General features: G+C 42.1%; 1 protein-coding gene across 1 annotated transcript in view; it reads right to left on the bottom strand.

The window, feature by feature from the left end:
* ext1b (exostosin glycosyltransferase 1b) overlaps window positions 1–13,385 on the bottom strand; it is a 109,044-nt gene that overhangs the window by 9,293 nt on the left and 86,366 nt on the right. Inside the window, exons 6-8 of the mRNA XM_070846128.1 lie at window positions 11,988–12,120; window positions 9,274–9,392; window positions 4,617–4,712 (exon numbers count right to left, since the gene is read on the bottom strand). Coding sequence (XP_070702229.1) covers window positions 4,617–4,712; window positions 9,274–9,392; window positions 11,988–12,120 — 348 coding nt within the window. The remainder of the gene's footprint in view (window positions 1–4,616; window positions 4,713–9,273; window positions 9,393–11,987; window positions 12,121–13,385) is intronic.

Raw genomic sequence — 13,385 nt, 5'->3', positions numbered from 1 at the left:
AAACTAATGGTGCAATTATTAAAGCTAATAAGCAGCCGGCTGAAGAGATTCGGAAGAGATTTCTTTTTATTTGTATATAAGAATAACAACCTACGTGAATGGTGGAAATGATTGTTTTTGCTTGGGAAACTACGTTTTGTCATGTTACACTGTAACGATGTGAACTGTAATGGGTTCACGAAGAGCAACGTGAAGTGGAGAATGCAGTTAAATTAAATACATGTGTATGAAAAAAAGAATGGCAGTCGTGAGAGAAGCGGTGGCCCTGTTCCTTACAGGTCGAAATTTATAGGCTTCACCCCAGGTGCCTCTTACACACACACACTCCCCCCCCCCCCCCCCCAACAGCCTGGGAAGCCTGTTATTCAGTTATTCAGCACAGCTCCAAAGGTCAGGCATCTGCAAGAATACTTTTTTCACCACCTGCACTGAAAATCCATTACATTTACATTTAAGAATAGTCTATGTTGACCTCTTTTCTTTGTAAACACCTGCCATTGTCTGCCTGCTGTGCTCCTGCAGTGACCTCACTCTCAACAGGTCTTCATCACTCCTACACCCGAGTCCAGCATCTAACACCGAGGAAAGTGCAAGAATACGTGGCTTCACTGTCAAGCTGTGCAGCCTTTTTCTGACCAACTGTTCACTGTATAAAATGTCCGAAAATATTGAAAAATGACCATCGCAGTGAAACAAGTACATCTTCAATAGCTGCTTAAAAATAATTCATAGATTTATAATTGACTATTTGTGTTTGATACGAGAAGCCATGAGGGTCAATGAGAGAACTCTGCATTTCTAACAAACTAAGAGTGTTACATGGTACATGGTTGGAGGTTTACAATGATGTGAACTGGAGAAAAGCAGCAAAACTTCACAAAGCTTGAGCTAATATTAAAAAAAGAAAAACTTTCTAGTGCCACAACTCCTATTTTTGCCAAAAGACCTCTGCACTTGCTTGATTTTTTTTTTCTAGCCAGTTCCATGGCCAACAATCTCTGCCAGCACTGTGTTAACAACATCTCAATACTTTTCAAGGCTTTTGGTCGATTTCATTCTTTAACTCATACTGTTACACCTGTTCCTGGTTTGTATGTGTTCATTATAAAATGATTTACGCATGGTTGAAATTGGTGATGAGCAGTAAAGAAAATGAAGAAAAAGGCAGATTGAACGTACATACGTAGTTGTTAAAATGTCTGTCAATAGGCAATACAATTGATTTTAATTCAGTTTTGGGGGCTTAAATGTGTATAATGTACAATTTTTTCATATCTGCTGGTGCACTATTTATACAGCAAAAAGTAAAGTATAAAACATGGACTTCCACTTCTTAGTTTCACATGTTTGTCTCCCTATTTCCCACCACCTCACACAGCTGAGCCTTGACAGGTCTGTCAGGGCTGATGTCAGCGGTCAAGTGCCATCTACTTCTCCTCTCTCAGAAAACCCCTCCAGGGGCGACAACAGCAGCTGAAAGTTTTGACTGCCGCTCATATTCTAACGGGGTGGAAGAGGCGATGTGTTTGAGTGACAGTTGTATTTACAGACGCAGAGAAGGAGGGAGAAAATGAGAGTGGAGAGGATGGAGGAGAGGCGGCGCCTCCCTCTCATTTCTCGTGTCATCATTACTGCTGTCATTTCCTGCGGGCATGAGGAGAAAAACAAAACAATCCCATCTCTGCGCTACGTGTTTTCAACTTGTTCTCCGGCAGAACATGTCAGAGGGAATAGCAGTGAAGGAGAGCGGGAGAGAGAACAAGACGGGAGAGGGGAGAGTGACAGCAAGACAAACAGCAAAAAGAGAAAGAAGGGATGAGAGGCTGGTATTTCCAAGCCCCAGATGGTTTGTAAGGTTAGAGGTGCGACATATTAGCCTGGGGCTTCCTGATGCTCTCCAGGAATGTCAGCTCTTACAGTAAGAATCTGCCTCTAGCACTTCACCTCCTACCTAAAAGGACAGCTGCCGAGGAGACAGAGAAACGGAGGAAAGAGCGAAGAGGACCACCAGTGCCAGTGTGTGTAAACCATATTATGTGCTGCTGGGATTCTCACACGGCTTAAATCAACAGTCATAAACCAGCTTTTTGGCCACCATGCCAGAGAGGATGAAGAGGGATGGACGGAGGGAGGAAAACAGGGAAAATTGTTATAGGATAAGATTGTTGTTTTCCTTATTGTCAACAAATCCTGTGATGGGAGCAAAGCTAACATGGCTACCATGTCTGTGCCACCTAAAAAACTTTAAAATCAGATCACAAACACATCATTTCATTTTCAAAAATGCTTAGTAATTTCCTAAAACAGTGTGGTGTTTAGCAAGCTTCACTAAAACTGGAGAAAGTACTGCTTTTGTCAGGGACTATTTTCAGCTGCAAATGAATGCATATGTGGGGCATTCGTGAGAATTCATGGCAGCAAGATGTTGTACAAAGGAGTGACTTTTTTTTTTTTTAAACCTGGGTCTCATTCTCACTTTCTCAGTTTCTAAAGCAGCTTGCCACAACTTGTTTTATGATGCTGTGACAGTGGATGAAAACTGCATGTTGTATATCGTGTTTATTTTTGGTATTCAGAAACTTGCGAGCACAAATCCTCCTCTCGCTTTTTTCCTGGGAATTTGGGGTTTGATATACAGTTAAAAACTTATACATGATGGGTTTTAGTAGGTGAAGTCTAGTATTTTTTAAACTCTTTAGACTATTATTATTTTAGGTCAACAATAAATAAATAAATACATATAGGATTTTTTTCTTTTTTCCTTGGCAGCGGTCAAGGAAATCTAGATTATTTTAAAACTCAGCTGAAGGCTGGTGCACTGGGAAACTCAAATTCTGGATATGGTCCTGAGGATAGTATTTGGAAAAAAAGCAAATAAAGAGGAGAAAAGAGAAGGTGAAGTGATAGAGAGAAATAAGATGAGGAGAAGTGATGAAGAGGGGGAAAAAGGATCTGGGAGTGAAGAAGAGGATGAAACAGAAAGGGGACAAGGAGTTAAGTGGCAGGGAAAAAGGCACAAAAAATGTTCTCTCTCTCCTCTGTGGGGTGGAGGAACACAGCTTGGCTCGCCACGGTAAACACAGAGCCCGCCACAACCACAACAAACCACAGGCTGACTGGCGTGCACACACACACACACACGCACACACGCACACACGCACACACACAAGCACGAGATGCCAGTACACTAAGCCTGTTCTGCTCGTTTTTCACGGCCGCTGAGCTACACACAGAGCGCTCCTGCTGTGATTGACAGCTTGGGAGAAACCACTCAGAGCCACAGGGAGAAGTAAACCATAACCCCAGCCTACCGCCGGGTGACTGACACTGATGTGAAAACCACTTCCTCTGACTGGCAGGTGAAGTTTGGTGCTCACGGGAGGGGAGAGAGGACAGTGTCGGATGCGTCTCGGAATACAGACGAGCAACCAGATCCTGTTTCCTTTTCTTGAAAAACAACCATAAACGTGAGGAATCGTAAAACCAAGCTCGGATCAGTGTTTAGTGGCAAATATCACCTGTATGACCACAGCTGACCTTTGACTTTCAGGTCACGGGGAGGTCAAGATAGACACAGCTACCCATTTCAACAGAGCAGCGTGAAAGCCTAATAAGGTTGTCATAATAAATGCCATGGAGGCACGCTCCTGGCTCACGGCTCACGGCTCTGGGTTATGTCTGTCTGGAGAGTTCACTTACAAATAAAATAGCATAGAGAAATTGTGTCTCTTATGACACTGTCAGTCAAATGAATAGAGGGAAAAAAAACTGAGATATCTAAACTGACATGCTGAGAAATACCTAAAACGTTATCTTTAATGCTCTGAGTCACAGTTAAACCTTTTCCTTTTTGTGTACCTGAAAATGCTTTGTGAGAAGATTTGTTCAGGGGTAATAACAACATTAGAGCTGAAACAAATAGGCGATCAATCAATTAGTCAATTAACACAAAATTAATCAGCAACCATTTTAAATAATTGCTTAATCATTTCAGTCATTTTTCAAGACTACTCAAATATTCGAAAATCACGGCTCCTCATCGCTACTTTCTAGTTGCGTTCCAAAAAGAACATAAGTGTAAATATATATTTTGTAATTATGGCTTTTACATGGCTGCAGGGATGACATAATTAAATCAGTACTTGTTTTCTAGGTATGCATTTCCTGTGTATATTTGTAGAGCATATAACTGTAACTTATTTCTCCAGAGAAATGTTGACACTTTCTTCAGTTAATCATATATTGTGATTAAAGTACAGAACAAACTGCGATAAATAGATTAAGAATAAATAAATGCTGCCGTGCATATGCACTATATTGCCTCCTTATCTTTCCTAACAATATGCATTAGCCTCTCAGCAACGCTTTCTCCCCCCTGATGTATATTATTCCCATTACTGCGCTTTAATTAAAACCACACAAACTGTCCTTTAATTGAATCAGTGCAGCACAAATCGAAACCCATTAACTCCCAGAAACTCTCAGGCTGAATAAAATGTGCCGAGGTACAGTAGCTTTACAGTTTGGGACAGAGCATAAGATGAGCTTTGTAATTAGAAATTATAGCGATCACACCTTTGCTGTAACTGAGAGGAGGAGGTTGTGTTCAAGCTCACCTTATTCTCTCCCTCGATGACGATGACGGGCACCGAGGTGGCGGGCCAGCGGTGCTTTGCAGGGAGAGGCTTGTCGCAGTTCCACAGGACAATGATCTGAAAGAAAGAAGAAATATCTCATTACCTACATCAAATAACTGCATTGTATCCAATTTGATTTTCTCTAAACAAAATAACTCCCAGCACACTTCCCAGCTTGCTGAATCAACCTGCCGTACATGTGACATTTACGTGACCTGCGGCTGGTAAATGTCACCTTATCAAGGGCTGAGTGAACGTTAAAGAGCCAGAAGGGCAACCAGAGTGATAAAATACTTCCAATTATGGCTCCACAACAGTTTGCACAATTCAGACCCTGACCAATCACATCACACAGTCAGGTTTCATTTCCGGCCACCACATGCCGCTGAACACATTTGCCAGTCAGCATGACGTCATGCTCCACCTCCAGTCAGATGTTTTACATGAAGTACTCATTTTTCAAGCCACGGTCACATCATGTTTTATATGACTTGGACTACTGTTCAGTGACCTGCAGGTCGGCCAACAAAGAAATGCCACATGGAGTTACTCCTCCCTATTCACTGCGCCTCCATGCCAGACCTCATTAATTTTTGATGAGGAACATACACATGTACACACACACACGACACGACTCCGGTCTGCCCTCACACACACAGTTACAGTCTTATGTCTCAGCCTGTTCTTCTCATGCATCTTAAATTGGATGTGGAACTACTTGGTGACACAATATGACGCTAAACCCCTCAGGCAAAAGGCAATTTTCCAATTGCAGCTTGGCAACCATAATTTGACACAGCGGGTCTGTATAGTTTTGGAGTTTGCGTTTTGAGACTGGTGTCGTTTTAGCCTTTCAAAACCAAAAACGCTAAATACAAAGGGTAAGGACCGGACTAAACAGTGTGTTTACCATAGTGCAGATTATCAGCAGAGTGGCTAACTAGCTTACTAGCTACAGTAATAGCTGAGCATTATTTCTGACACCAAGAGGTTGCATTTTTTTAGCTATCCGTATTAGCTTGTAGGTTTACAGGTTATGTTACCGGATAAAGTCACTACTAGCACGTCCACTGCTAGTAGTTCTTATCAGATACATTCTGATAATAGGTCTAACCGTCTCTTCAAAGTAATGCAAGAACAATACATATCTATATTTACGTAGCTCATACACAAGATGCTATATAATACTATAAAGTGTACAGTATGTGCTCATGTAATATTTGTGCAGTTATTGTGCAGCTCAAACCAACAGGAAACAATGTGAATGATGCGGAGACAGATTGTAAATCAACTGGAAACTTCATGAACCAACTGAAAACTTTACAAATAGCCGGTAAAAAAAAAAAAAAAAAGTACTTTCATGATTTATTAGTTTGCAGCTTTCTGAGCTTTGCCTGGAGCTGTACACTAGCATCACCATCTGCCATGCTGACACTTCCAGTTCCTCTATTTCTGTTGTGCACAGCATTGTGGGACAGTTGTGAGCAATTTTAGTGCGCATGCTGGCATTTTCCAGTAAACTTAATTTTGTTATTATCAGGAAAAACAGAATAAACCTCAAAGAAGGGTAAAGTTAATAATACGCTTTTGTAGTTTATACTTAATAGGTGTGGTTAAGTCGGTCTTCCCAGAAGTTGAGACAAAATCAAACTCAGGCTGAGCAGAGCACAAAATCAACCATTATTAACATATTTTAATCACTTGAAATTGGTTTGCCTGTGCTTGAAATGAATACCCAATTAGTGATGTGGAAAGTAACAGGAACACATCATCAGCATCTATTCGGTTGTAGTATTCAGTGGCTGTGCGTCAGCTAGCATCTGCCATGCTGAAATGTCCTTGAACGAGTGAGTAAATTAATCCATCCCGGTGCCACTGTGCAGGGCTGTAGCCGACACTGTGCTCAGACGTCCCTGATGGGGGCGAATCGCAAGAATTTCCCTGCAGGGATCAATAAAGTTTCACATTATCCTGACATTAACTACGTCACACGGAGCAGCGGTTCCCCTCTGGGCCTGTGCGTCCAGACTGGACCTGCCAAATTATGAGCTGGGAGCCATTCGGATGTCTGTGTTAAGGTGTTGCCTTGTGACTGCAGCAGCTGTGTGTTCGTGGAGTGAAAAAAGAAAAGACAAATGACGTGCAGCTGTTTGATGAATGGCGAAATTATCTCATCATTATAAGCCAATGCAGATAAAAAACAAAACAATCATCATTCATGAGGCTGAATCTCGGTGTTTGTCAGTGTAAGATAACAACAGGTATACGGCCTGGTTCTCTGCACACACACACACACACGCAGCTGAGAAAGGCGTTAATCCACTCTTACAGCGCTCTATTCCTGTTTGATTAGAAAGACAGATGGTGTCTCTGTCAGCTCACCCGCCCTCTCAGGGTGCTGATGGTGGCATTGTGCACGTCTGCCTGCACGCTTGTGTGTGTGTGTGTGTGTGTGTGTGTGTGTGTGTGTGTGTGTGTGTGTGTGTGTGGATAACTGGTGGAAAATGGTGAAAAAATTGTTGGTGTATTTGTAGGACGAGTGACAGAAACGCTTCATGCTCACATTCGCACACGAGCGCGCACACACACACACACACACACACAGCAGGAGGCCAGTGTGTCAGAACGCAAGAAGCTTTCTTGTGTCCAATTTAGCCTCCTCCACCCTCTGTGTTCTTCCATTCTCTCCCCTCCATTCATTTATTTATATCCCTTTCCTCGTCTGCTCGCAGCCCAGCAGCAGCCCACTCTCTCACCTCTTCTCTGTGCACTGAGAGTGGGAGAAAAAAAAAAAAACCCAAAAAAACAAAACATCCCGGCTGTGTACCTGGCTCTCCACTCTGCATGCACAGCCTAAAGAACACAAGCACAAAAGCACCTCCATAAAAATTAAAAAGGAGGCAGAGTTTGCTCATTCAAGCTGCTCTTGAGGGAGAATGTTTCTGAGAATGGTCGGCTGAAGGTGTGCTGATGATGGGATGTGTGTTTTGGGTTTTACCACGCTGGATATCGAACCTCGATACTTTTTTTTTTTTGCTGAAATGTAGCTCAAATCCGCTGTGCTAACAGTCGGAGTCGGTTGCCTGCTCAGATCCGTACTCAACCTATTTTTTTATGCGACAATTGTGACTTTAAATGATGAATTTAATCTTACCAGTTTAAGTAAAATCTCCACTCAAGGGCCACTTAATCACTACAGCTTTCGACAATGTCACAGGGGTCTTCATCAGGGGGTGAAGTTTGCTCAGTTGTCATGAAATTGTAGATGTTCTCATCCGTGCTGGCTGAGTAGTTATGCTTGACAATTCATCGTTGACCTTGAAACAGCACTTAGCAAAACAATCTCCACTCAAGGTCCCCTTACTCACTTGTTCTAGAGCTTTTGAGCACGTCACCATATTGAGTATGTGGATCTTTAGCAGAGAATGTTTTTGTCAAGAATAAACTGTCAAGACCAATAACTCTGTTCAAATTTACAAAACGCTTTATTTAGGCAACGTTCTTGTAATGCTGCTAGTGTTTGTGCCAACATTTAATTTTACAACCTTACAACTTAGAGTCAGTTTAAAAGGTCATGAAAAGCACTACTCGTTGTATAATGGCTCTGAAGAAGCTTCTTCAAGTCTGAGAAAGTTGCACCCTGGGAAATGTAATATCCAGTATCTCTTTAACATTTGGAAATGTGGCTTCTTGTAAAACAATATGCTTATACTTAGGTTTAAGATAAGTTATTGCAACATGGTAATATAAGTATTATTTTGGTATCAGGACTGGAACCAGTCTGTGATATCATGGAAGAATTTCAAACAATACCAATCCACACAAACACAGACATGCAGATAGTCAACGTGTGAACCACTCAGTTTGGTATGTACACAAATACAGACAACAAAATACATACAGGTATGAAATATACACATGTACATACATCCCGTCCATGTAAATATGCATTCATAGTGTATATTCCACTGCCAGTTCCACGCATACACATAACACACACTCACAGAGCTGCACATTCATGCACTCACACGGAAACAAGTTCCTCCCACACAAAATACAAACTAGCTTACTCATACACTCTGCTGGCCGAACAAACAAACAAAGACACACACACATACACACTCACACACACGAAAACCAGCCATTGGGGAGCAAATTCCATTTCATTTCCCGTGCTGGTAAGGAGCAAGCAGGGGAATCAATACATGCTGTCTCCAGCTGTGCTGAAGGGGGTTTCGCTGCCATGGAGACAGATGTAGCACCGCTAAAAATGCTGCTCTAATTCAATCCACCGGAGTTAACACACACACACACACACACACACACACACACACACACACACACACACACACACACACACACACACACACACACACACACACACACACACACACACACACACACACACACACAGGGATACAAGAGGAGTGTGGTTGTTTCTCTGGTTGGAAAATGCAATCGCAGCGACATGAGACATAATGTGGCGCAATTTGGGGAGTCACGAGGTGCTGATCAGTGGAGGATTCTGGGGATGCTGCATTAAACACACACACACACACACACACACACACACACCCACACACACACACACACGCACACCCACACACACATATATATAAATGAATAAATCCTGTACCTGTGCACAGTACTGGGACTTGGCCACGGCTACCAGGAGCTTGAGTATGGGCTGAGACTGGGACACCAGAGGGGAGACGGCGTGGATGACCGCTGTGAACTTGGGGTACGGTTTGATACCTGAAACACAACGGAAAGATGGTCACTCATAAATTTACAAAGAAAAAAAATCCAAAACAACAAAGCTGGCTGGAACACTGTGAGCCGAGTGCCAGCCATCAATGCAATTTCAGGCTCTTTGAAGAGAAGAAAGCCAGAAGAGAAGTGACGGCTCTCATTCCCAAACAACTATTTTCAGTGAAAGATGTTACTTGAAACGAGTCTGTCAGCAGTTCAAAAATATAGATGATATAATTGTCAGGGATGTAAGTTTTCAAGCCAGTCTTAAAATATTCAGCAATGTTAATGTGTTTTGAAAATGCCAAATCTCTTGATCACTGAATATTTCATTTTAGAAACTCTTCAGCTGTATCTGGAAGCCAATGTACAGATGACTAAGTGCTGATGTGACTTTAAATTCAGTCTGACTTGATGTTGGAATAGAGTAATCGAGGCTGAAAATGAGCAGGAAATAAGATATTGAGCAAGACGGATCATAGAGGACGTTCAACTTTTCCTAATTTAAATCTAATCTAACCCAAACCAACAAAGCATGGCGCAGCAGCGATAGCATTACGGGAGGCTCCTCTCTGCCACTGAGCAACTTTTATGAGGAGGAATCTATGCAGTCTTAAAGCCTGGTAAACCATCCTTGTGATTTGTAATGAAAAAGTTAGGAGTGTGCAGAGTTTTCAAACACCTGGGATGTAAATTTGTAACAAGCCCATAAACAGATTTCCATGAAACTTTGAACAAAACCTGGGGCAGAATTAGTGTCATGCAGCATATTTTAAATGTTGAATGTGCATGCTGTTTTCTTCTTTTAGCTCCTGATTCTCTGTGGCTTTTTATTGCATCCTGTATCGGCACATTACACATCTTACTAGCTTAGGATGGATTTTTGATCTAGTGTCCGCAATGACACTGATTATCTAAGATGTACAAAAGTATGTGGACATGCTCACCTATATTTGTGCCCTGTTAGTCTGTGGTTGTTGTGGTTTAGTTTCAGTTAAGGAAAGTTTCATAGCAACAACACAACAATGATATTTCAGACCAGCAATTTCAAACCAATTTGGTGCGTGACTCCCCCTCTGTCTTCTCTTGGTTTGGTTTTGGAGGAAATTGACTGGCCTGCACCGAGCCCTGACCTCAACCTCACCCAACACCCCAGGGATAATAGCCAGGCCGACCTCACTCATGCTCTTGTGGCTGAATGGGAGCAAATCCCTGCAGCCAGGCTCTAAATTCTTTTGGAAAGCTTTTCCAGAAGAGTGAAGGCCATTATAACAGCATATTCATGTCCGTGGCGGCAGAATAAGATGTCCAAACATTATGCACGGATAAGATCTTCCTGTGTCCACATACTTTTTGCCACAGAGTGTGCATCTCTATAGGTGTCTTGGCAGATATGCAGCAAAGCATTGCAGAGCAGTAAACTGCAGTGATAGATGATTCATTGGCATTGATTTAAAGCATAACTCTGGTATCTTTAAATCTGGGTCCTATTTTCACATAATTTGGGTTTGGAATGACTGGTACATCCAAAATGTTTTGGAATTGGTCAAGGAGAAAGTCTCAGCCGGCAGCTGCAAATAAACTACAATGGTTACAATGCAACTCTTTGGTGCAACTGAAATCATCAAAGTACATCCACTTAAAGTGCTTGTTTTTACCACTGACAGGCTCAGATTGTTCTTCGAAGTGTCTGACAACATTACAGAAAGGACCCCCACAGAGGTCTGTGTGTGTGTGTGTGTGTGTGTGTTGTTATTGGCTCTCAGACAACAACAAGATTTGTCACTTGGAAACAAAATCTCCTTCTTTGATTTTACTCTGTTTTCCATCAGCGACAAGCCACCTTGTCTCCTAAGAACCCATCCATGTTTTAATTGCTTCCTCTTTGCCAACAAATAAACTCGCAGGCGCTGTAATCCATGCCTGTCACTGTGTTCATACATTTTAATATCAGCTCTCCACCCCGGGAGCTCCATCAACTGAACTTGTGCGTTCGTACCATCGCTTGTCTGTGGATGTACGTGTGTGTGGATGTTTGTGGCAGAGCTGGATGATGATGGAGTGAAGAAGTGAGGGATGGAGCGGCTCCCGGGGTCACAGATATGTGGCGGGGGGAAACTCGGTGCTGCTGAACCATAGCGGGAGGAATTGGCCTCGCCGTAGCGAAAGCAGCAGCAGCAGCAGCAGCAATGCTGACTCAAAAACCAATGATGGACGGGCTGGTGTGTCAGCAGGACTAATACAAACATCCGTCAAAGGCCCATTCCTCCACTCCACTTGCTGCTAGACACGGCCATTGGAGGAGGGCAGTAGATCAGTGCTGAAGGCCATATTTCTGCTGTTCAGACAAGGTTCACATCCACAGCTGCAGCCGGACCAAAAATCTATCTAAAGTCCTCGCTTGTACAAAAATTGTGACAAAATAGTTGGTGCCGGAGTGACAAGGAACTTTTCTGACCAACCTTTACGGATCAGTTCAGCGCCACACAGGTGAGTAGAGGCGTGATCGCTGTTATGTAACAGCACTTTGTACAGTTTTTGATGCGCCTCTGCTTCTGTGTTTGTGTGTGTGTGTGTGTGTGTGTGTGTGTTACTGACCAAGTGTGGCGTAGTAGAAGGGGAAGTCTCCCAGGTATCCAGAGTACTGTGGCAGGGCGAAGAGTCCCCCAGGGTGACTGTTCCACATCAGGCTGCTCCGCGAGCCGTGCTCCAACACGCGGTCCTGGATGATCTGCACACAGAAACAGTGCAGTGAGAAACACACATTAGACTACAAACACACTACTTTGAGTGTCTTTCTTGAATTTACACTAAATACTAAGAGTGTAGGTGAAAAATATATATTTTTATATAATAGATATATATTTCTTTCCTCAGATGTCAATTATAATTACTACTATAAATACTTAATACAACTATAATTTCTACTGCCACTTCCATCTAGTATGTCTGCCCCTAAAGAGCTAGCTCACCTCTGTTTCTACTTTTCTGACTCTCTGATTGTAAAATTTTGAGACAAGCTTGTGACTTTGGGCGTAAATGAACTTCACTAACTAAAGATTCAGACTGCATTAGCAGAAAAGGGGTAGTTCACTGATTTAATATTGTGATTCCATAAAGTTGGGGAGATAAATAGGGGTGGTCCAAATCAAAGCAGTAGGAGCCAAATTAGCCTGACTTGTAGTTCCTAGTGGGGATAAACACTGGATCTTCCCCACATTGTAAAATACAAGGCAATAACATATTTTTGTTGACTCTCCCTATGTGGTAAAACCCCATCATACACTCGTGTTGTGCTGACAATCATTAGTCAAATCCACAGTTTCATTTCAAATATTTTAATTTTAAAAAGTAATTCAAAAGAAATGTCTTCAAAAGTACCAAAATGGTGCTAACAGTACCAAGTTAAATCACAGAGAAATCTATATAAGACGATGCTCAAGACATCTAGAGCTCTTATTAATCAACAATCACACAAAAAGTAGTTAGTGATGTTGACAAATTGTAGAGAGGGAAGCTTCTGAAGATCAAGCTGGAGCTTTTCAATGGAGCCTAAAGGAATTTACAAAGATCTGTGTTGCTTTGACTGCAACAAAGAAATGAATGGACACACTGTGTGTTGTCAAGATCAAACTTGTGTCCCTTTAATTACAGCAGGGTCTCTGTATTCTTCAGGCCACTCTGCCATTCGTGGGGCTTCTTTTTCAATTTAGATTTAACATAAAAAAAAAAAAAAAAAACTTATTACAGCAAACACAAACACTTCCTCCACATAACACTTCACTCAGATCACTGAGAACTCATAAAAATCTGAAACAGTTGTGTTGATAAAGTAACAAATGTTTTGCCTTTCAGATTATGGTGGATAAAATATTAAGGATTTGATCAATGAGCCTTGTAATCACACCTATAAAACATTTCACACTGCGAAATGAGTTTTCACACAAAAACGCCAAGAAGCAGATAGTCATAAACGTGAATGAATACCAACACCGC

Source organism: Pempheris klunzingeri, chromosome 16 (genome assembly GCF_042242105.1).
Source record: "Pempheris klunzingeri isolate RE-2024b chromosome 16, fPemKlu1.hap1, whole genome shotgun sequence".
Lineage (NCBI taxonomy): Eukaryota > Metazoa > Chordata > Actinopteri > Acropomatiformes > Pempheridae > Pempheris > Pempheris klunzingeri.
Note: the sequence above shows the minus strand (reverse complement) of the source record. Positions and strands in the feature narration are given on the sequence as shown.